This window comes from Arvicola amphibius, chromosome 2 (assembly GCF_903992535.2).
Source record: "Arvicola amphibius chromosome 2, mArvAmp1.2, whole genome shotgun sequence".
NCBI lineage: Eukaryota > Metazoa > Chordata > Mammalia > Rodentia > Cricetidae > Arvicola > Arvicola amphibius.
In genome coordinates this window covers 20,107,842-20,131,653 of record NC_052048.2, presented here as the reverse complement: position 1 = coordinate 20,131,653, position 23,812 = coordinate 20,107,842, and the positions used below count along the sequence as shown (strand labels likewise).

General features: G+C 38.3%; 1 protein-coding gene across 1 annotated transcript; it reads left to right on the top strand.

The window, feature by feature from the left end:
• The first annotated feature begins 6,426 nt into the window (after positions 1–6,426).
• LOC119806554 (killer cell lectin-like receptor subfamily B member 1) lies at positions 6,427–15,588 on the top strand. The gene is made up of 6 exons (XM_038318334.1): positions 6,427–6,511; positions 10,347–10,445; positions 11,056–11,130; positions 11,990–12,144; positions 12,600–12,715; positions 15,465–15,588. The coding sequence occupies exons 1-6, from the start codon at positions 6,427–6,429 to the stop codon at positions 15,586–15,588; spliced, it is 654 nt and encodes a 217-aa protein (XP_038174262.1).
• Positions 15,589–23,812: the final 8,224 nt, after the last annotated feature.

Genomic DNA, 23,812 nt, shown 5'->3' with positions numbered 1-23,812 from the left:
GGTCTCACATAGACAACTTTAAAGAACATCAATTTTAAATTAGCTTGTAAATTATTGTGTTTTCATAAAGCTTTCTCATATATTCTGTGTTTTTGTTAATCCACTGGTTACCTCTTCTCTCTTTCTAGCCCCTCCTTCATCCTTGTCTAAAACTAACATATTTTTAGTTCCATTCTTGTATTTTTCATTCCAGGATTCCTGTTTGGTTCTATTTATGGTTCCTACATCTTCATTGGTATAATTTACCTATGCATTGATCTCCTATGTTGTTTCTCAGTGGTGTCCATGTACATCTTTATGACAAGTTTTAGAAATTCTTTGTCCAGGAATTCAGACTAAGTTCAGTAGGTCAGTCACCTGCCATCTAAGTAGTAAGACCATACTTCAGATCCTGTGTAAATAACTGGGTGGTATGGTGGCTCACCCACAACTCCAGTGCTTGGGAGGTGGTGCTGGGGACCCTTGGAGCAAGTTTGTTAGCTAGACTAATGTAATCAATGGGCTCTGGGTTCATTAAGAAATCTTGCTCAGTGACTAAAGTAGAACATGATCAAATAAGAAACTTGTAACTAAACTCTACCTCCATATGCACACACATGTACCACAGATGTGCACCTACACAGATGTGAGCACTCATATTCACACTTACACATACTAAATACACATTTTTTAAAAAAAATAGAATTGTGTCCCAAATAGCTATACAACTGTGATACTTTAAGAAAAATTCTTGTACTTTGGTTGGGTAACATTTTGCTATTTGGTTTTGTTCTGTGATTGGGCATCCGAAGAACCAGATGATGTGGGATTCCCCTGAATATGTTTTATTTACATTGGTTAATAAAGAAGCTGCTTTGACCCATGACAAGCCAGAATACAGACAGGAGGAAAATCCAAAAGATACACACACACACACACACACACACACACACACACACACAGAGAGAGAGGGAGAGAGAGAGAGGGAGAGAGAGAGAGAGAGAGAGAGAGAGAGAGAGAGGCGGGGAGAGAGGAGAGAGAGAGGAGAGAGAGAGGGGAGAGAGTGGAGAGAGGAGAGAGAGAGGAGACAGAGAGGGAGAGAGAGAGTAGGTAGAGTCAGGCAGACGGCATGTCAGAAAGACACTAGAACCTTACCAGTAGGTCACAGCCTCGTAGAGATACATAGATTAATAGAAATGGGCTAATTTAAGATATAAGTGCTAAGTAGAAATATGCCTAAGCCATTGGCCAAGCAGTGTTGTAATTAATATAGTTTTGTGTGATTATTCAGGTCTGGATGGCCAGACACATAACAGCAGTTTTTATTTACAACCAGTCACCTCTTGCATGGGCTCTCATCTCAGAAAAATTCCCATCAGGTTGATATTGTATTTCTCAAACCTGTTTTCATATCTCTCTTTGTGTGCTGTCTGCCCATGAACTGTGCTGCAAACATTCTGCTTTCCTCTATTATCTGTGGGCTACAAACTTGGGGCAGGACCTTTGGTGATCCACATATGGCAAGATGAAAACAGTTCTCAGGTATTCCAAAGGCAAGAAAAATACTCCATTCATGCTGATTGTTTTGTTTCATTGAAAATTAAGAACCTCTCTGTGGTGACTCTGACTAGGAGGACATTTTTCAGTGACAGGTCCTGAGAAGGAAGGTCTAGCGCATCAGAGATAAAGAATATAGAATAGGTGAGCTTGGAAGGTCTTGCAGAAGTTATATCTTATTCTAAGCCAGCTCATTAAGAAATATCTTGTGCACTATTTCCAGGGAAGAAGTGTGACAGAGTCAGAAGAAAGCTATCATATGGTTGGGAACAGTCAACAGGAAGCTAAGAAAACAGTGATGGCCAATAGGAACATGGAGTGTTAAAGAGCCTGGCAGACAAAGCACACAGTGGTCTTGGGGCTGATAACTCCAGTCTTTTATAGAGAAAAGTCCCAGTATTCAGGAACTAAAGTTTTAACCCATTTAAGGTCTTGCCCCAGGTCCAGACTGTCCTTGCCAAGTTCAGCCCTGGGCAGGACACAGAATTATGTTCCATCTTCCATCAGGGCCTCTGAGAAAGCTTTAGTTAGGTTTCATTAGGTCCTACAGTGTGGAAGGTTTCTGCCCAGATCTTCTGTAGGATAAAGCACAAGAGAGCTGCATCAGCTACTCACCCCCTTCTCTGTTATAGATCTCCTTGGTTTTAAAATAGTCTGGGACTGCAGCATCCCAGCTAGACTCCAGGCTTCTCACAGAGGTGCTCTAGTCTGTATGTCAATGCCTAATGCAATGCCTCTGTGGAGAAGGAGGTGTTCCAGCTTCCTGGTGAGCCAGTCCGCTCATGTCACCATTCCTTTGTGTTTTTAGCCTGAAGAATATAATCTTATGTCACTATTATTGCTTTCTGGCTCATATTTTCACCTTCATGCTAAAAATAGCTACTTTATCACACTAGGTTTTACATTAAGAAGTACTATTACTTATATTTTTCTCTTTTGTTCTACCTATCCCAACTCTTATTATTAACCTGTAATGGTTTGATATCAAAATAGGCTTCTAGTTAAAAGCGTATCTTTATTTTTTTTCTTGAGACACTCAATATTAATGTCTCTATTTTCATACTCTGACACCCAGGATTATATATAATCATTCATTATTTGAATTATTTAGATTTAATGTCACTTTGTCTGTTTGTAATACCACACTGTATTCTTTTTCATATATTTTTCTGTTTGTCTTCTCTCTCTCCATATATATTATAATGACAAGACCAAGGTAATTCTGATTTTTGGTATATATTGTGGCAAAAAATATCTTTCTGGCTATCAGATGATCAAAAGACATTATTAATACAGTTAAATTCTTTAGGGTTGCAGCCTCAAGAAGGTGTATTTTTGTATCTGTAGGATGGTTGCTGCATAACTGTGCAGTAGTTGTTTCTGATACTCTGTAACTAGTAAGTGGTCAGTTTTTTTACACTCATGTGGACAAATGACACTTATCTCTGGTTGTTTTTTCCACTTACATCATGCTTTGTGGTATAGAGACATTTGTAAGCATCTTTATCTGAAACCATCTCACCTCAAATCTGCCATTCTTAGCAGAACTACTCTGAATTCCTAGTAGTCACAGATGACTTCAAAACTTACAGCTCAAGTTCACTGACCTCACAGCATCATTTGAATTGTCTGCTTAGAGCACCAGACTTCTCTTCACTCTAGTGATATTTCCTATTCATCCCACAGCTTTCAAGGGCCATAGGACTTCTGATGCAAGTGTGCTCCACAAGTGAACTTAGTACATTAAATGTTGTACATTCACACATTCTTTGTATAAGACTGAACTGTCTTGACAAAGGAATAAGTTCAAGTGACAGGAACATGCATTGCTAACAAATTTCCAGGTGATTCCTATATATAATAAAACATGAAATCCTTATGACATACACACAAATTTCTATGTGCTAGATTTGTTCATTTTCTAGTAATATAGAGTAACTCAATAAGACAACTCTGGAAAGTCTTGTTCACCTGTTGAAATCTTAGGTTTAGCATTGGCTAAAATGGCTGTCATCAAGCAGTGACAGCCGGGGATGTTTCACAGGGCCTTAAGTGTGCTGTGAGACCCTCAAGAAGGCTTCCCCTTACTTTGTAATCATCAGTGGTCTTGGGACATGAGGGTTCCTCCCATGCTGTGAATATACACCTCCTGTCCTCTGGAACTCACAGCCAGCCAATTGCTGCCACTGCGTTGTAATTGTGAGTACCTGGTACAATTCCACTCTGCCCACAGAAAGTGATTTTAAGGAATTGTTGCTTTTCTTTTTCTTTATTTATTTTACTTGTAATGTGAAAATATCTGTCTTGGCTTCTGCAGTCCTTGATCTAAGGTTCAAGGCCTGAAAATCCTTGGAAGAGTTAGCATATCCCATAGATCCAAGTCTTCCACTTTAGCTTTAACAGATAAAACCATTTTACTTAGGTGAATATTTTTATATCCAAGTGAACCTTCAGGACAATGCTAAGAGACACGTGTTGCTCCCTCCTAATTGCTTTTCCTATTGTATCAAGACATCTACATCTGTATGTCTGTATCTCTGTGTTATCTGTCTGTCTGTCTATTTATATTTTACCACATTCTTGTCCTCATTTCCCCATGCCACAGCTTCATTCATGGCATGGATATTTCAGGAGGAATTTTGAGCTTTAGCTTGTGTCAAATGTAACTTTTGATTATATAACCTTTGGTACATTAACGTCTACTTATATAAAAAGTCCCTTATACCTTATATCATAATTCCTTTGAATTTAATGGGGAGGGATCCCTTCAATTTAAATTCATGATTGGGTGCTTCATTTCATTTTCCATGACTTTTGTTCTAAGGAAATGATAGGAACAGATAGTTAAAGAAATAAGGACAAAACAGGCTTTTCTAGAATTTTCTCAAAGCACATATTTTCTGTTTGATATAAACGAATGAGTGAACTGTCTGAGCATAATGGACCCCGAGTTTGGTAACAGTGGAGGAACCCTCAGCTACAAGTGTGGGTGGGTGTGGATGCAGACAGGAGAGTGTTCACAGAGATTTCCTTCTGTTCATTTGGCCTCACAGAGCTTTGAGTTTGTCATCTCTCATTCACTAGTCAGTGTTACATCTCCCACCTGTAACGGACACACCAGTGGTCTACACTGATTTAAACTTAGCCAGTACCCAAAGGCTTAGGAATGCATCACCTCCATCTCTTCCTTCAGGTACGTGACTTTATTTTTTCCTTAAGTACCTGAATATTTTCTAGAGTTAAGCATCTTGTGATATATTGTAGTTTTACATGATTGTTTTGGGATGGTGAGATTAGTCCTCAGGTAAAAACACTTGCGAACAGAGTTCAGTTCCCAATACCTTTGGTGGAAAGAGAATCACCTCTTAGAAGGTGTTCTCTGATCTCTACATCTAGTGTGGCATGAATACACCTGTAATCACACCACACACACACACACCACACACACACACACACACACACACACACACACACACACACTCACATATGCTTACACATGCATTAGATAACTACAACTTCAGAGATAAAAACTTAAATATAATGTTATTTAGTGAAATCATGAAACATGAACAGGACTTCTATTCAGCCTTAGTTACGAGAACTGAAGAAATACTATTCTGCATGTATGAACAGAAAAGTATTTTAGAGACACTGCAGACTTGCTGTAGGGTCTTGCTCCTTCCAGATCCTGGTTCAGAACACAACACTTTGACTCAGTTCTACTGAAATTGCATCCTAGCAGCCAGCATTGGATAAACCAGCCCTCTCCTCTGCCAGAGAAGTTAGTAATCTCAGTGAAAGTAATGTTTAAGACTGAGATAATACTCAGGGTATAAAACAAGATGAGTTTGTGTAGAAGGGGACCAGAAACTGATGTAGAAAGTGTGTCTAAAACTGTCCTGAGAAGTGGTGCATTCTGTGACCAACTGAACTTACTGATAGCGGTAACATTGCAAGGTTTTCACTTTGACATTCTTCCTATATTGTGAAAACTAAGTGATTATGATAATATTTTTAGGAATTTTGGTTAGAAACTATTAAATTATAAAAGTTTTAAATCAGGAAAACATCTTAGAGTCATCACATCAGCTTCATTCTCATCTTCACATCAGGGACAGGGGACAGTGAGGCTTTGACACTGCTGAAGATTCCAGTGAGCAGGTGTGATAGGAAGAAGCATACTTTTGTTTCTTTGTGTTAATGCTTAGTATATATCTATATCTATCTATCTATCTATCTATCTATCTATCTATCTATCTATCTTCTATCTATCTATCTATCTATCTATCTATCTATCTATCTATCTATCTACCATCTATGTAAGTATGTAGTATGTATCTATATCTATATCTATTTGAACTCATTCTTGTCCTCATTTTCCTATGTCAAAACTTCATTCATGACATGAATATTTCAGGAAGATTTTTGAATTTAAGCTTGTATCAAATATAACTTTCGATTTGATGCATTAATTTTTATTTTTACAAAATAGTCACGGAATACATTATATCATAATTCCTGGGAATTTGGTGGGGAATCCCTTAAATTTGAATTTATGATTGAGTGGTTCATTTTATTTGCCCTGACCTTTGCTCTGAGGGAATAAAGGATAATAGATGATTTAAGAAATAAAGACAAAAGGCTTTTCCAGAATTTTCTCAACATGCATACCTTGTGGTATATCTTCTGGATATAAGAATGAGTGAACTGTGTGAGCATAATGGGCCCCGAGTTTGGTAACAGTGGAAGGAACCCTCAGCTACAAGTGTGGGTGGGTGTGGAAGCAGACAGTAGAGTGTTCACAGCAGATTTCCTTTTGTTCATTTGGCCTCAGAGCGTTGTGTTTGTCTTCTCTCATTCACTAGTCAGTGTTACATTCCCAAACTTGTAATGGATGAATCAATGGTTTACAATAACTTAAACTTATCCAGTACTCGTGGGCTTAGGAATGCATCACCTCCATCTCTTCCTTCAGGTAAGTGGCTTTATTTCTCCTTCCAGTACTTGAATATCTTTTAGAATTAATCCTCTTTTGTTATCGTACAGTTTTAAGTTATTGCTTTGAGATGGTGAGATGCCTTATTATGTAAAAATACTAGTTGTACAAACCTGACAACCAGACTTCAATTCACAATAACTTTGATGGACTGAGAGTCACCTCCTGAAAGTTGTTTTCTAAACTCTACACCTAGTGTGGGATGTGCACACATGCAGGCACTCATGGACACATGTACACATACACACACACAGCATACTTTCAAACAATCTCACACATACACACATACACACACACACACTCACATACTCAGACCTATGTGTCAGATAACCACAACATCAGAGAGATAATATTATTCAAGGAGTTCATGAATCATGAAGTGTTTCTACTATTCAGCCCCAGTTTAAAGATGCTAGATAAATAATAATTTGCATATATGAACAGAAAAAGTGTTTTTAGAAACAGTGCAGACACTTCCTGGAATATCTTGCTCATTCTAGATCCTAGTACAAAACACAACACGTTGTATAGAAACATCCCTAGCAGTCAGCACTGGGCAAAGTAGCACTCACCTCTGCCAGAAAGCTTAGTAATGGAAGTGAAAGAAATGTGCAAGATTTGGGTAAAAGGGACTAGAAACTGATGTAGAAAATTTTTCTAAAACTGTCTTGAGATAGTATTGCATTCTGTTACTAACTTAATTTACTGACATCAATGAAATTGCAAGGTTTTCACTTAACATTCTTCCTATATTGTGAAAACTAAGTGATTATAACAATATTTTTAGAAATTTTTGTTAAGACCTAATAAATTATAAAAATTAAAACATCTTAGAGCCATCAAATCTGCTTCATTATCATCTTCACATCGGAATCAGGGGAAATGAAACTTTGACACTGCTGGAAGAATTCCAGTGAACCAGCATGATAGGAGGAGCATGCTTTTCTTTCCCATATGTTCAAGCCTAGCAAATGGTTGGGAAAGGGCTTGCTGAAATGGATGTAAGAAAGTGAAGGCTGAGAATGACAAGATCCCGAATAAAGAGACTAAAAAAAAAATTTGTCTATCCTCATTGTGATTATTATTCTACCTATCACCAGTTTGAACAAAACCCCTGCACATAAGTCTCTTTTATAAAATGTGATATTTTCACAGGACCTATGTGCATATTCCTATGTGCTTGATAATTTCCATATTACCAACAATGTCTAAGATGATCCCTCAATGCCATGTAAATAGTTGTTATAAGTATTTGTCTAGAGAATATTATTGGGGAAAGTCTGTACATATTCAATAGATTGTTATATGTGCAACGTTCTAGTCAGCAGTGAACTACTCGGTCTTCTGGTATGGATTGTTCTTAAGGCTTAGGGGAGCCATTTTCTATCTCCTGGGAACATTTCTACTTTCTACCTTTTTTTCTTCTCCTCTTTATCCTTCTCCTTTTCATCTTCGTCTTTGTCTTCCTCCACCTCCTCCTCATCTTCCTCCTATTCATCTTCCTTCTCTTCTGCTCCACTTCTGTTTTGTTTTTGCCTCAAGAACATTTCAAAATGTTTTAATTTCCTTAATGATTGTTTGTCACCATTCAAAACTGCTCTAAAGTCCTGAGACAACTATTATTTTCTGCAATATTAATTATACAATTCATCCACTAAAGATAAGGTAAAAATTAGAATAAATAGAAATAAATAGATAGGCAATTTTGAACTGCACAATAAGAATAAAAGAACATTTTAGCAATCTGGTTTCAAATTTTGACATGTGACTCAGAGCATGTCATCTATTATATCAGGAAACATTTAGAAATTTCTCTAAATATTTAAAAATATTTAGAAAACTAACAAAATGACAATAAATTTGAAGCTGTCAAATTTAGGAATCGCTAGCCATGCATGGTAAGGTATAACTGTAATTCTAGTACTTGAGAAACAGAGACAGTGACATCAGGAATTCAAGGTTATCCTTAACCCCAGAGGGAGTTTGCGTTTAGTCTAAGCTACAGGAAACCCAATATGAGAAAAAAAAAAACAAGTAAAAAATTGTAATAGGAAAGCTTCTCTCAAAATGGTACAGTATTTGTTTCTAACAATTAAATCTATAAATCCATTCATAAAACAGAAACACATGGAACTGTTAGAAACTAAATGAGAGCCAAAAGGGGATTGTGATTAAATTAGAGGTATAAGTGCCAGCTAGTGTTTCTCCTTATTACCTTTATAAACAAAACTCTCCTTGTTTTTCATATCTAGCCCATGTTTTTTTAAATGTCTAGCAGAAAGTTAAATTCACAAAGCTGTGGTATGATGATCATATCACAAAAAATATTTTATTGTCCAATAAGCATAAGATGTCCATTGTTGGTGCAATCATAAAGGTAAGCAGAGATATCTAACATGGTATTTAGGAAGTGCAGTGTGGCAGACAAGGTTTATGTCATGTTATGTAAGAGGCTTGGAGGTCCCGTGTTCACAGATAAGCACTAGAGTAACCAGAAATGTGAAAATCTGTTGCTAAAATTGTTCCTGTTATCTACTTGGAAATCTGGCTTTAGATCTAGTTAATACTCTGGTAATTTTTGTGGCCAAGACCATACAGAATCCTCTCCAAGATCCTTATAGTGAATTTTTCAAACTATAGAACTGATCTTTACAAAGGATAAGACATGTAGCCAATCTAAAGAACCATCCTTATGGAAGGTGTTATATGTTCTTTCCAAACAGTTTTGATGTAGTCACATCTTAAACTTTATTGTACTCATGGGATGAGTAAGTAATCACTAGGAAATACTTTTACCAAATTGTGCTGTGCTTTAAAATGGCTAACATAAACTACTTGAATCAAACTTCTGAGGTTTGAACCAACACTGGCTACTTAGTCATGTTGACCCAAACTGCTTTCTTGCCTACTACAGATCAAAAGCACTGTGACCATGATGGTCACGAAGACTCCCACAATGTTATACTTCTGAGTTATACCCCTTATCTGCTATAGACACAGTGTATGTCATGTAATATCATAGTACTTCATATTTGCCATTTCAGTGTCTGTTGTTACTCCAAGTTGTATCTAGTAGTTTAAACTACTGACTATAAAATTCTAGGAATAAGGAACTCAATGTTTTAAGCTGGATACTGCCCAGAGCAGCAATGGTGAGATCTCATAGCATCTAGGTCAAGAAGTGAATCACTTTTCCTCAGTGCTGCTTGTGTCCCAGTATCACTCACTCACTCAATGACGGATCCAAATTGAAAAAGTAGTAACATCAATGGTACAGTATTCTAAATAGAAGCCATAATTCATTCCTCTAAATAAAAGGTGATAGTGCCAAGTAGTGCACTCCGTGGAAAAAAATGTTTTACTCTTGCACACAAAATTGTGAAAGTTATAGTCATCAGGTGTAGTTTGGGCTTTATGAAGATGGAACTCTGTGTGTGTGTGTGTGTGTGTGTGTGTGTGTGTCTGTCTGTCTGTCTCTCTCTCTCTCTCTCTCTCTCTGTGTACCAATGATAACATAGTGTAGCACTATCTCTAGTTTCAGTCTACTAGGAGTGTTGGAAAGAGTCCTGTAGGTTCTCTCTCTCTCTCTCTCTCTCTCTCTCTCTCTCTCTCTCTCTCTCTCTGTGTGTGTGTGTGTGTGTGTGTGTGTGTGTACACATAGTGTAGCACTATCTCCAGTTTCAGTCAGTCCACTAGGAATGTTGGAAAGAGCCCTATAGTTAAGGGAGGTCTTGTGTAGTGACAAAACCACCTCCGACTTTTATCCCAGATGTCCTCATTTAGATTTAACATGTGTATTCTTTGCACTTTTCAGATGCCTGTCGATGCCCAAACTGGCATCAGTTGGCTCTGAAACTTGGCTGTGCTGGGCTGATCCTTCTTGTCTTGAGCCTGACTGGACTCAGTGTCTTAGGTAAGTAAGGCAAGAGCTTTCACTTCTTAATTTCCACACAAACATTTGTCCTGTTTATGGCACCTGGCCTCCTTGAGACTAGGAGAAGGTTAATGATATCTAATAATACAGGACAAAATCCCATGTCCTCTGTGGAAACTTTACATTTCTTCCATGCTTTTTAATTTTTTGAGAACAGTTATGGGCTATGACATATGTGCATCTTGAACTCTAAAACATAAAAGTAACAGTTATGACAAAAATATTACAACAAAGAAAGCTAAAAGCCCCCACATATTTAACTTATTGCATGCCTGCTACACCTTCTCTGGAATGTGTGTGATTAAGGATGAGCAGCTCAGGTGTGACTGTGGGCAATCTGAGAGTTCCAGCAATGCCCACAGATTGACTTGTCAATCAGAACGTATGTAAATTCAAAGCTGTTTGAATCCATGTGTTCTGTTTCTTGTTCATATATCCCACCAAAAGACTTGTCCCTTAATCCAGTTTGTTAATATTGTATCAGTCCAGATGTTCAGATGAAAGAACTTGATTTCCTGAAGAAATAGAACACTGGTGCCACCATTTGTTTCAGTATTTAATTTTCTCTGTGTGTTTTGTTATTTACTAGTGCGAGTCTTAGTGCAAAAACCACCAATAGAAAAATGCGGTGTGTCTGCTCAAGAGATTATGGCTAAAACAACAGGTAATTGTGTGGCTTGAAATAAAAAATAAAACAATCTGGGTGTGATAACACACGACTCTAATCCCAGCACTTGGGGTAAGAGGCAGTTGGGTCTCCATGAGTCTGAAGTCAGCCTTGTCTACATAGTGCAAGCACAGTCAGGGCTGTGACACAGAGAAACCTCTCTCAACTCCCCCACAAAAACAAAGAAAGAAAAAAGAGCACACTCATTCCACCATTCATTTTAGCATTTAATCCTCTCTGTATGCTTCCTTATTTACTAGTGGGATTCTTAGTGAGAAAAGCACCAATAGAAAAAAGTGGCATGACTGCTAAAGAGATAATGGCTGAACCAACAAGTAATTGTGTGGCATGACTTTCCTGATAATAAGAGGTGATTTTGACAGAAAATGTGAGTTAACTCAGTTGAAGTTCAAAACAGCTTTTAATGAAGACACTGTATCACCTTTTATGTCTGAGAAGAACATAAAACCATTAGGAACTTGCAGGGAGTCACAGGGTTTGTAAGTGTTGGTACTGTAAACTGCACTGAAGCTGTGTGATCTTGACATTTATGCTCTTACAGGCCTGGCCATGCTGCCTCAGGTTGCTGGTGCACAGAATATAAATAGGCAAATATCACATTAAAAAGTGAAATAGTTGATTATTTTAGTGAACATGTTAGACAGTTTACTTTGTCTGAAGTAAATTAGTAGAAAACAAACATAAAATTAATCCTTTGTCATTAATTATGATTCACTGACATATGACAGCCTTAGCCTTGTTCCAGCATTTGCTAAATGAAACAACTCCTATGTGGAGTTGATTATGGTGCAGCAGAAACAGGGCAGATATAAATACATCTTCTTTCTTACCCTAGGGAGATCAACCATTCCAACATGCCTGAAAGATTGGCAGTCATACAAGAATAAATGCTTATTTATTTCTCAAATTTCAAGACCTTGGTCTGAAGGTCTAGCTGACTGCTCTGTGAGAGGAGCCACTCTGCTGCTCATTGAAAATCAAGAAGAATTGGTAAATTGATAATAAAATTGCTCAGTTTAGAACATAACAACTTCTTGAAGCTTTGATGAGATGTCTTGTCTTTAACCAATGGTCTATGCTGAGGAACTGGACACTTGGATCTTAAACAGTTTAAAACCTAGATGTAGTGGGGAGGGCCTTGGACTTTCCAAAGGGCAGTGTGCCTTGCCCTCTCTTAAGATTGGAGGGGGATGGGAGGCAAGGGGTGTGGAAGGTGTTAGGGAGGAACTGGGAATTTGAATGAGTATTTCTTTAAAGTAATAAAAATAATTTGATGAATCAATTAAAAGAAATATATAAAGATCAGTTTCACAGAGGAGAGAATTATGCTGGTGTGGAGCTAGGATGGGATTCAAACAGGAGTAATCGTGTTTTAGAAGGTTGGTAGAAGAAAGTCTGTCATGAATAAATCGAAGATTAAGTCTTCTGCTATGTTTTGGATATAGAGATACTTTCAGAATTTCTCAAAGATAGAAGGACATCAGTTTTATATTGGACTAAAATATTTACAAGTGGAGCATATCTGGAAGTGGACAAATGGTTCTACTTTAAATTCTGAGCTGTAAGTATCAAATGAGTTATTTAAATATTCAATTCACATTCATTTTTACTGAAAATTGAATTTTGTAATTTTAATTTAGTGTATAAATTTTTGAGATTGTTGAAATAGACTGAAAAGACAATTTCAGAATTAGTTGCAAAGTTTCATGTACAAGTAGATAGAAACCCTTTATAATAATATGTGTATATTTAATTACAATGGAATTTTAAAACACAGGAAGTAGACTAACTTTTTACTGTTAGAGATAAAATAGTTTTAAATGTTTTTGGGGGAACATATAGATTTTCTTTTTCTCTTTCTTTTTCACACACACACTTTCTTAGAAATTTAAAAACATATTTATTTGTTTTATTTTCTGTGTGTTTTTGAGTGTATATATGTATGTATACCATGTTCGTGCAAGAGTTCACAGTAGTCAGAAAAAGCCGTAGATTTCTTAGAACTGGAGTTGCAGGTGGTTGTGAGCTACCATATGTGTGCTAGAACTTGAACCTGAGCCCTCTACAAGAACAGTAAGTACAATTAGGCACTACATCATTTCTCTGCCCATACACAGAAATCATTCAGTGGTCTTTAGAACTGCGGTAACAAAGTTGCACCATAGTGTGGCATGAAATTACTTTCTCTAGGCAGAATGTCTCAGTATAGACATTTGTAGAATGGAGCGGCGGGGCTGTGTCCTGCCACCCAGCTAGCTTTACCCAAAATAATTACACGGAAACTGTATTCATTTAAATACTGTCTGGCCCCTGGCCCGTTATCTGTAGTTTCTTATTGATTGATTCTCATATCTTGCTTTAACCCATATTTAGTAATTTATATAGCACCACGAGGGGTGGCTTACCAGGAGAGGTCTTAACCTGCGTCCATCTCAGAGAGGAGAAGCATGGCTACTCACTATGGCGACTGCCTGAAGCGTCTGCCCACTCCTTCTTCCCACAATTCTGTTCTGTCTACTCTGCCTACCTAATTTTCTGTCTCTTAAAGGGCCAAGGCAGTTTTCTTTATTAATTAACGAATGAAAGTAACATAGACAGATAACTCTCCTCCATCAGACATTGCTGTTTAAAAATGATTTTACATATAGTAGTGATTAATTTTTGCTTCTTTCTTTGTGTGTGTGATAATTTTTGTGTATAAATGTGCTATGAAGTAAAATGCTTACCTAATTTTGATTCATAATGAAAATGTGATGATAAGTGAAGATATCCATGTCAGGCAGATTATTTAGCTCACCTGCTATGTGATTTCACTCTTTGATAAAAGGATGCTCTGATTAGATGGCAGTGAGCAGATAAATTTGGAGGCTACAATAGAAAGAGTGTCAGTCCAATTGGCTTTTGTTTATCTAGACTGAGAAAATGGTTCTGCATAAAAGTTCTACCTGTGTAAATATCACAGTTCAGTCCACAGAACCCTTATAAAAAGTCAGACAAAGAAGTCCACATCTGTATCACAGCACTCCTGCAGAGAGATGGGAGGTGGAGACAGGAGAGTCACCCAGAAATGCCTGGGCCAGTGAGCCTGGAGCACACAGGACAGTGGTGGAAACAAGGTAGAAAGGGAGGTTCCCCCACAATTTTCCACTCACTTCTACACAAACTTTGACCCTTCCATTCTCCCTCCCTTCCCGAACTCTCTTTCACACATCCATGAAGTAAGTATTTATTCTAACTCCCTGGGCTCTTGTTTTCAGGTTAGGAAAACAAGAGGAAAGTTAAAAATGTACAAGCGGGATTATTTGGGGAATTAAAGGAGATAAAGTTAGAGCTCTCACTGTAAGTCTGGCTGGAGTAGCCCTGGAAATCCACCAAATGCTTTTTGAAAAGAAATCACTGATTTGAACAAACAGGCCTTAGGAAAAAGGTTTTGAAGATTGACGAAGCTAAAAGATGAAAAATAAGATGTAAGAATATTTATAGAAGCCCAATTGAGGGAAGTTCATACTTTGATTAGCATGCTGGGCACTAGTATGACCTAAAATTTATTGCTTAGGGACAGGGGCACCATGAAGAAAGACAAGCAAAAGTCAGCAGTGAGGGAGCCCTGCCTACTGCCTGCTGGGTGACATCCTCCACTTGAGACAGGCTGCTCTTGAACTCACCAATTTCTTGTCATCACTGAGAAATTGCACGTGTTAGTGCTGAATTCTGGTCTCCTTCCCACCTGCAGTGATCCCAGGAACCCTGGGTGTGGGACTAGTGTTGTGGTAGAGAAAAGAACCTATATCTCTGGGATAAGAAGGGAAGAAACCAGATTCTGTTTCACATGAGTTGAGGCTCTTATTTTCTCTCTATCAAATTCTGTAAACCCACTGTGTTCACCCTTCATGTTGAATACATTTACTAAGCACCTACCGTGTAACTATTGTTATACATTCATGTATACCTCAATGATTTCTCTAAGCAGTAGGTGCTTATAGCCTATATATTTAAGGGAACTGAAACTCAGCAAAATGAAGATGCCTTTCACATGATCCCAAGAACTATTGTAGTAGAACTTCTCCTTCTCATACATCATGATAAATATTCTAATTCCTCCCCAGTGAGGGTACAACTGAAAATTCTAGAGGCTTCTCTAGGTGATATCTTCATTGATTATGTGTATTTATAATGTTTGTACTCTGTGTTTTCTATGCTTAAGCACTATGTAATCTTAGCTTCCTTAAATGTCCAAAAATGGCTGATTGCTGATGTGATAATTGCAAGAATATCCTAAACACTAGGAGTAGCTATTTTTTGCTCTTCAGATTACAAGTCACTGGCAAGGACAAAGAAAACAGCTGTGCGGTCATCTCACAGACAGAAGTGTTTTCTGACACCTGTTCTGCAGACAACCGTTGGGTCTGCCAAAAGAAACTGAAACATGTATGAAATCCCATGTCCTGATTCCTGATTGTGAATGTCATCCCTATTCTTCTACTTTCTACACCAGATCTCTGCACTGAATTGTCAATGCTGCCAGCTCTCCCAGTATAGTTGGTGGTACAAAGCATGGACTACAAAAGCACTGTGACTCTTACAGATGCTGACTTCCAGTTTCTTTATTCTGTGAATGCAAATGCACACAGACACAAATATGTTATTCTAAGACAAGAGTTTTATAAATGGAAGCCCTGGCCATTAGGGTGCACTGGAGTCCTTGTGTGGCCTTTGTTGATCTTGGTGGATGACATCATCTGCAGACAGCTTCAGAAAACTTTACAAAGTCTCAACTGGACCCCCACTCTAAGCCACCTCACATCTGGGCTGTAGAACCTTGATTAAAGTCTTTGCCCTGACACCAGAAGCCCAGAGTTGGAAATGGAAGAGTGCTTTATTGACATCTCTGAAAATAATAATGGACAAATGCTGTGATAATGAGTGACTCCAGGCAAAAGAGCTCTGTCAACATGACCCTTCCCAGCTGCAGTCATCCAGCTGCAGAGACTGGAGAGTTGGTGGCACCTTGGTGCTGGGCTTGTCAGCCCCCAGAGTTGTGATAAAAGGGGAATTCTCCAGATTTTTATTATGGTAACAAAAATGGACTAGGATATGGCCTGAACTGTGCCCACTGTTGCACAGGCCTTCCCATTTTAATTTTCTCATTACTTCTTTCTTCCATACCTGTCTATACCCTATGGCTCATGCATAATATGTAGGAAGTATGCCACTAAATACTTAGTTATTTTCATAGAAAACAAGTGACTCTTTTTTTTTTAATTCTTCAGTTGGAGAACTTAAAACATGTATTTATTCTAATAAATCTCTTGTATATCAACTTTTATTTAAACATTCAGCAATTTCAGTAGTACTCAAAGAATAAAATAGGTTTTACTGTATAACGAGGCATAACAAAATTTCTATTAAAATAGACACCTACATATGCTAGTTGCTCATTGTTCAGTTTAATAACTTAAATTGAAGAATATGCTATGATCCAAGAAAACTTTCAATTAAAAGTAATTTTTAATAAGAAATTAATGTGCATGGGTGTTTTGCTGCATGTGTGTCTTTGTACCATATTTATAAATGCCTATGGAAGTCAGAAAGGGACATTGGATCCCCTTGAACTTGAGTTTTAGATGTTTGAAAGCTACAATATGGATACTGGGATCAAACCTGGATCATCTGCAAGATCAGGCAATACTCCTAACCATGAAGATATTTTAAAACCTCAATATTCTTACTTATTTTAGAGAAAGTACCTATATAGTAATTGATCATAATTTTCTAGTATATCAAACATCAAAGTATAATTCTTTTGTGAAAATTCTTAGGAAAATATTCTCTAGGAATACCTTTCAGAGAGAGCAGCATTAGAATGCAATGGTAGGCTGGGTGATGGTTGCACACACCTTTAATTCTATCACTCTGGTGGCAGATACAGTTCCTTGATAGGCTCCAAATCTACAGAGAAATCCCGTCTCAAAAAACTGGAAAAAAAGAGCTAGTTGGGGACAAGACCAAGCTTTCATAATTAATAGTTTCTGTGCCTCTATGTCTGTTGTTATTTGTGAGCTGGAGGCCCAATGGGAAGTTCGAATACAAACTTCTTTTTCTTTTTCTTTTCTTTATTATTAAATTATATAATTTTTACAAATTTTCACCTCCTCCCCTCCTCCCATTTCTCTTTCCCTCCCCCCATTTCCTCTCCTCTCCCTCTCCAGTCCAAGGAGCAGTCAGGGTTCCCTGCCCTGTGGGAAGTCCAAGGTCCTCCCCACTCCATCCAGGTCCAGGAAGGTGAGGATCTAAACAGACTAGGTTCCAACAAAGCCAGTACATGCAATAGAATAAAAACCCAGTGCCATTGTCCTTGGCTTCTCAGTTAGCCCTCCTTGTCAGCCATGTTCAGAGAGACTGGTTTGATCACATGCTCCATCAGTCCCAGTCCAATTGGCCTTGGTGAGTTCCCATTAGATCAGTCCCATTGTCTCAGTGAGTGGAGGCACCCCTCGTGGTCCTGACTTCCTTGATCATGTTCTCCCTCCTTCTGCTCCTCATTTGGACCTTGGGATCTCAGTCCAGTGCTCCAATGTGGGTCTCTGTCTCTATCTCCATCCATTGCCAGATGAAGGTTCTATGGATTTTGCAAGATATTCATCAGTGTAGCTATAGTATAGGGTGAATTCAGGCAACCTCTCCTCAGCTGCTCAAGGAGCAAGCTGGGGATATCTCATTGGACACCAGAGACCCCCTCTAGAGTCCAATCTCTTGCCAACCCTCAAATGGCTCCCTTAATTAAGATATAAGGGGAGAGGGGGAGAGAGAAGTGAGAAGGGGAGGATGGGGAGAGCTTGGGGGAATGGAACAGTTGGGATGGAGGAAGAGTGGATACGGGAGCAGGGAAACTTATTTTTCTTTATGTGCCTTATCTCTTTCTTGACTCTTTTTTTTTTTTTTTTTTTTTTTTTTTTTTTTTTTTTTTTTTTTTTTTGGTTTTTTGAGACAGGGTTTCTCTGTGGCTTTAGAGCCTGTCCTGGAACTAGCTCTTGTAGACCAGGCTGGTCTCGAACTCACAGAGATCCGCCTGCCTCTGCCTCCCGAGTGCTGGGATTAAAGGCGTGCGCCACCATCGCCCGGCTCTTGACTCCTTTTTGAAAGCAAATTTAACCTAGGAAGTTAAGAAAAATAAATGCCTCTTATATTCTAAGATAAATTTTATATCTGCATTTTCTGAGTTTTGCTAAAGTATCTGTCAGAGATTTTGGAACCAGCCCCCTACTCCAACCCAGACTACACTCACAGTTTAGACTTGACATTTGAAAGTCATAGAAAATGATCTACTCTTTCCTTTTCCAAAATGGCGTGAGTATGTGTGTGTGTGTGTGTGTGTGTGTGTGTGTGTGTGTGTGTGTGTGAGAGAGAGAGAGAGAGAGAGAGAGAGAGAGAGAGAGAGAGAGAGAGAGGTGACTTTGATAAACCTAAATTTCTGTGTTCATGCCATGAAGTGATGTGTATGATACATTATTTCAGGAAAGGTGGTTTTTCACCTGTTTAATGATAAGTCAGATATGCCTAGTGGCATTGCTTAGGTATATGCAGTTCTGGCCCTGTACTTAACCTAAACTACATGCTAAGATCCCAAAAACAGGCTTTGAAAGTCAATGGATATATCTGTCTAACTTCCTAATGTGTCCTCAGTGAATAAATATTTGTCTATTGTTTATTTAATTGGGTTATTAAGGATGGTTGGACAAAAATGGCTTTTCCCAGATTCTGACATATTTAGAAACACTATCTGTTTATGATAAAGACATTAACTGAATGGCTAGTGAGGGTCATTTTTAATCTCTCAAATGAGCCTTTGTTATCAATATTATTTGCCTTTTTAAATATGGAAGATATGCAGTTTCTGAAAATGTTGCCACATTTTTTTGTTTGAGTTAAATTTATTTTCTTATCTCTGAGTATAAATGAAATTTATTGTAATAAAAACACATATTTATAAAATCTCATTAAAATAATATTTTATTGTATTTATTATTATTGTGTGTTGTGGTTGTTTGATTATAGGTCCACAGCTTATGGCCATAATAGGATGTGTGACCTTGTTGGAGTAGGTCTGGCTTTGTTGGAGGAAGTGTGCCACCAGAAGGTGGGCTTTGAGGTCTCAGAAACTTAAAACATGCCTAGTAGACACAATTCTTTTTCTGCTGCCCTAAGATTTTAATGCACAACTCTTACCTGCTTCTCAAGCACCATGTCTGCTTTGTGCCACCATGCTTTCTGACATTATGATAATGGAATAAACCAATTAAATTGTTTCCTTTATAAGAGTTGCTGAGGTTATGGTGTCTCTTCACAGAGAAAGAAACCCGAACTAAAATATGTATGTATGTGCTTTTTTGTGTATGATTGAATGTAGTCATGTATATTATAGACAGCATTCATGAGCTGGTACTTCTCCTAGATAGTTTTATATCAACATTCTATAAGCTAGAGTCATCTGAGAGGAGAGAACTTCAACTGAGAAAATGCCTCTATAAGATCATTCTGTAGGCAAGCCTGTAGGGCACTATCTTAATAGGTGATTAATGTGCATGTGTACAGCCCATTGACTGTGGTGCCATACCTGAGTTGGTGGTGTTGGGTGCAATAAGAAATCAGACTGCAACCCATGGAAAGCAAAACAGCAGCACTCCATCAGAGCCATGGCCTCTGCAGCTGCCTGTGTCTTCAGATTCCTTGGTCGAGTTCCTGCCTTGAGTTCCTTCAGTGAGGGGTATGATTTGAGAATTGTATGATGTAATAAACCACTTCTCCATAATTATGCTTTGTCCCAGCAATTGGTATCAGGAGTGGGTATTTCTGTGTCAGATCTGGCTAAACATTTTTAGGAGGTCTGAAATGATACTAGAACATTGGACTGAAAAACCATTAAATATGCAGAGCTCAGTGGGATGTTCTGTGGGAACTTAGATGATACAGGTGTTGGGAGAATTGCATATGATGGAAGATTGGCTTGTGAAGTTTTGGAGTGAAGTTAGAGAGTACCTTGAAGACTCAATTTAGGACAGTTTATTATTAAATTTAAGAACCTATGGTTCCAATCTGCTGCTGCTAAAGAAGCATCTGTGAAGAATAAGACACCAGGTCTCCTAAACTGAATCCTTGGCTTTTCTGGAACAATCAGTATTGAACAGCTGGAACTGAAAAAGCAATGAGCATAAACAAGGCAAAATCTTCTCAGACAATTTCCACAGGGTCAACACACAGATGTGAGATTCAGATGGAACAAAGGCTGCATCTTCTTCTGGTAGCTGAGCATGATGATCTGTTCAAGATCACCCAGGTAGTGCTGGTTTTGAAGGTATGAGGAAGTCTTGGAGAGAAAGCTAGTAAACAGCACTCCTCATGGCTTCTGCATCTGTTCTTACCTTAGAATTCCTGCCCTTTAGTAGTTTCGGTGAAGGAGCGGCAGGCCACTTCCTGCTGCCTGGCTCCCGGCTAGTTTACCTGAAATAATTACATGGAAACTGTATTCATTTAAACACTGCCTGGCCCATTATATCTAGTCTCTTCTTGGCTAACTCTCACATCTTAATTAACCCATTTCTAATAGTCTGTATATCACCATGTGACTGTGGCTTACTGGGATAAGTCTAACCTACATTCATCTCAGAGAGGAGAGCCATGGTGCCTGCCTCACTGCCTTCTTCCTCCCAGTATTCTGTTCTGTCTACTCCACCCACCTAAGGGCTGACCTATCAAAAGGCCAAGGCAGCTTCTTTATTTAACCAATGAAAGTAACACATAGACAGAAGACCCTCCTACACCATTTCCCCTTTTTTCCGTTTAAACAAAAAAAGAAAGGCTTTAATTTAACATAGTAAAATTACATAAAACAAAACAGTTATCAAGCAAGAATTAGAATTAAAATATTTATATCTATTTTATCTTTTATCATAATTAAGGAAAACTATAACTATCTATCTATTCTTCAGCTCCATCAAAGACTCCAGAAGGATATAATATTACCTAAATAAACAAGAAATAACAACTTCTAAAACTTTAGAAATTACAGAGACATCTCACTGCCTGGAAGCCACCCAAAGATCTTTTGTACTGTTGTGGCATCCATAGTCAGCCTACAGGCCCATAGTATCCAGCAGACATTTCCATGAGGCAGGAAAATTCAAAGACAGTTCAGTCACTTTCTGCTGTGTCCTGCAGAATGTCTCGCAGACTCTTTCATGAATCAGGAACCCCAAAGGATCATCTCACCTTTAGGCAAGTTCAGCAGTCCTTTCTCTGCGGGTTCTCTGTGTCCAGTTTATCCAATAGTCCAGGCAAGAGCAGTTTCTTGCCCAAATGGCTAACCAACTCCATAAGGAACCTCTTCGATGCCCATCTTCCTCTTAAAGTAGATTGGTGCTGCCAGGAGCAGATGTGTCTCATTGTCATGAAAAGCTCTAAGTTATTAAAACATTTAAAATGCCATATTCTGTAGTGTTTGAAAGATTTGAAGAATATCTATTTAACTGAAATATATCTCTACATATCTAGAAAGTCTAACTAACATGACTACAAATTTGACTATTATTGATGATTATCCATTATCAACCTATATTTCCTAATTATACATTTTTAAAATAAACTACACAATCACAATATTTTAAGATCAGAAATACATATACATATAACAAAATTGACCTTAAAATACATACCAATGCAAATTATTCATATCTATATCATATCTCTCTTTAAATGTAAAAGAACATTTATAAACAATATCTGGGAATATGGACATAGTTATTTCTCTCCAAACTTCTTCCTGCTGTATAGGGATGCTGTTAATCAGGTCTTTTATGGTGTATTCTGTGTGTCAGGTTCATCTCAGTCAGCAACTGAGTAAAGTAATTTTTGAGGGTGTTCACAGCAACCTTTCAGGAGGGTGTGGTCTATCATACCATATTGGGATAGAAGCAATCCACAGTTTCTCATCCTCTGTGAAAACAAAAGAAGAATCTGTGTTCCAAAGCATCATATTCTTAGACCCAAATTTGGAAGCCATGATACCTTTAGAACATACATGTTGGATCAGCTTAGCATCCCACACCATGAAATGTCTCTCTGTATTTAGCTCCTTCACAGTCAAAAAGTTCACAGAAAATACAATATACAGAATCCAAACTCTCTGTGAATTTTCCATTTTTATGTGGCTTATTTTTATACTGTCTCTTTAAAGACTACCCCTTTTTAAAGCATTAACTTTATTCTCTATATTCTTTTTCTTCTCTTTCCAAAGCCTACATATGTCTAACACTATGACCCATGTAGAGGTCTTTTATGTCTGAATCTATCCTATTGTGAATCTGTAAATTTTTTATTGTCCAGGAACATTTTTGTTTTGCACTTTTAAATCGCTAAGCATATAAGAATCTAAGCTGTGACATTCCTAGGTCAAAAACAGTACTGCAGACTTGCCCCACCCAGTCCAACATGGCAGAGCCACTTGTGCCTCTGAATCAGTTGTGCCTCTGAGCTTCAGAGTGGCAGGCTTCTCTGGATGTTGACTCTACCTCTCTCCAATTTCAAAATGGTGAATGTACCATTTCTGCTACCTCTGGGGCTATTAGGTAGGAGCCACACTCAGCAGTTTAACTCTGAGACTGAGCGTGCAGTACAGAAACTTTTCATCCAAGTTACAGCCATATCTGTCACACAGAGCACTACTTAGCCTGGAAATATCTCTCTGTATGGCTACAGAAATCCGCCATGCTCTACTGTCTACCTAAGCCTGATTGCACAGTCTGCCCAGGCAGGGAGTGCTGAGCCATTGGCATAGTCTCAAAGGACTTTCTTCCCGATCCTGAGTAGGCACATAAACATCCAGGCCCAGAAATGCTCCATAGCCGGAGATTGCACCGGCAGCAGGGCCCAGGAAGCTGCGTTTTAAAATGGTGCGGCTTTTTTTTCTGCTGCTATTGCTGAAACAGGAAATCTCTCTACGGCACTTTCTAGCAAACAGCAAAAAGCTGTGTTAAACTTGCTCCTCCCCCTTTTTAAGCTCTCTCAGGTTTTTAAGTGGATTTACTTGGCCAGTTCCAGCAGCCCAGCTCCCAGCTCCCTGGCTAGCTAGCTTATACCCCAAAATAACAACACACAAATTGTATTCATTTAAACACTGCCAGGCCCATTATATCTAGCCTCTTTTTGGCTAACTCTCACATATTAATTAACCCATTTCTAATAATCTGTATATTACCATGTGACTGTGGTTTACTGAGATAAGTCTAACTTACGTTCATCTCAAAGAGGAGAGCCGTGGTGTCTGCCTCACTGCCTTCTTCCTCCCAGCATTCTGTTCTGTCTACGCCACTCACCTAAGGGCTGGCCAAGGCAGCTTCTTTATTTAACCAATGAAAGTAACACATAGACAGAAGATCCTTCTATACCAAGTTTCTACTTTGATTGCCTTGGATAATTATGGTGCTTTAAATTAGAATGACCCCCATAGGCTCATATATTTGAGTACATAGTCACCATGGAGAGGCACCATTTGAAAGGATTAGAAAGGTTGGGAGGTTTGGCCTTGTTTAGTCAGTGTGAATTTGTTGGTGGAAATGTGTCACTGGGGTTAGACTTTGAGGTTGAAGATACCCATGTCATGTTC

Bases quoted from the DNA above. Each gene is read 5' to 3' on its own strand.
- LOC119806554 (XM_038318334.1), top strand. From the start codon at position 6,427: ATGGATGAATCAATGGTTTACAATAACTTAAACTTATCCAGTACTCGT. The intron at 6,512-10,346 runs GTAAGTGGCTTT...TGCACTTTTCAG, and splicing joins ACCTCCATCTCTTCCTTCAG to ATGCCTGTCGATGCCCAAAC. The intron at 10,446-11,055 runs GTAAGTAAGGCA...GTTATTTACTAG, and splicing joins GACTGGACTCAGTGTCTTAG to TGCGAGTCTTAGTGCAAAAA.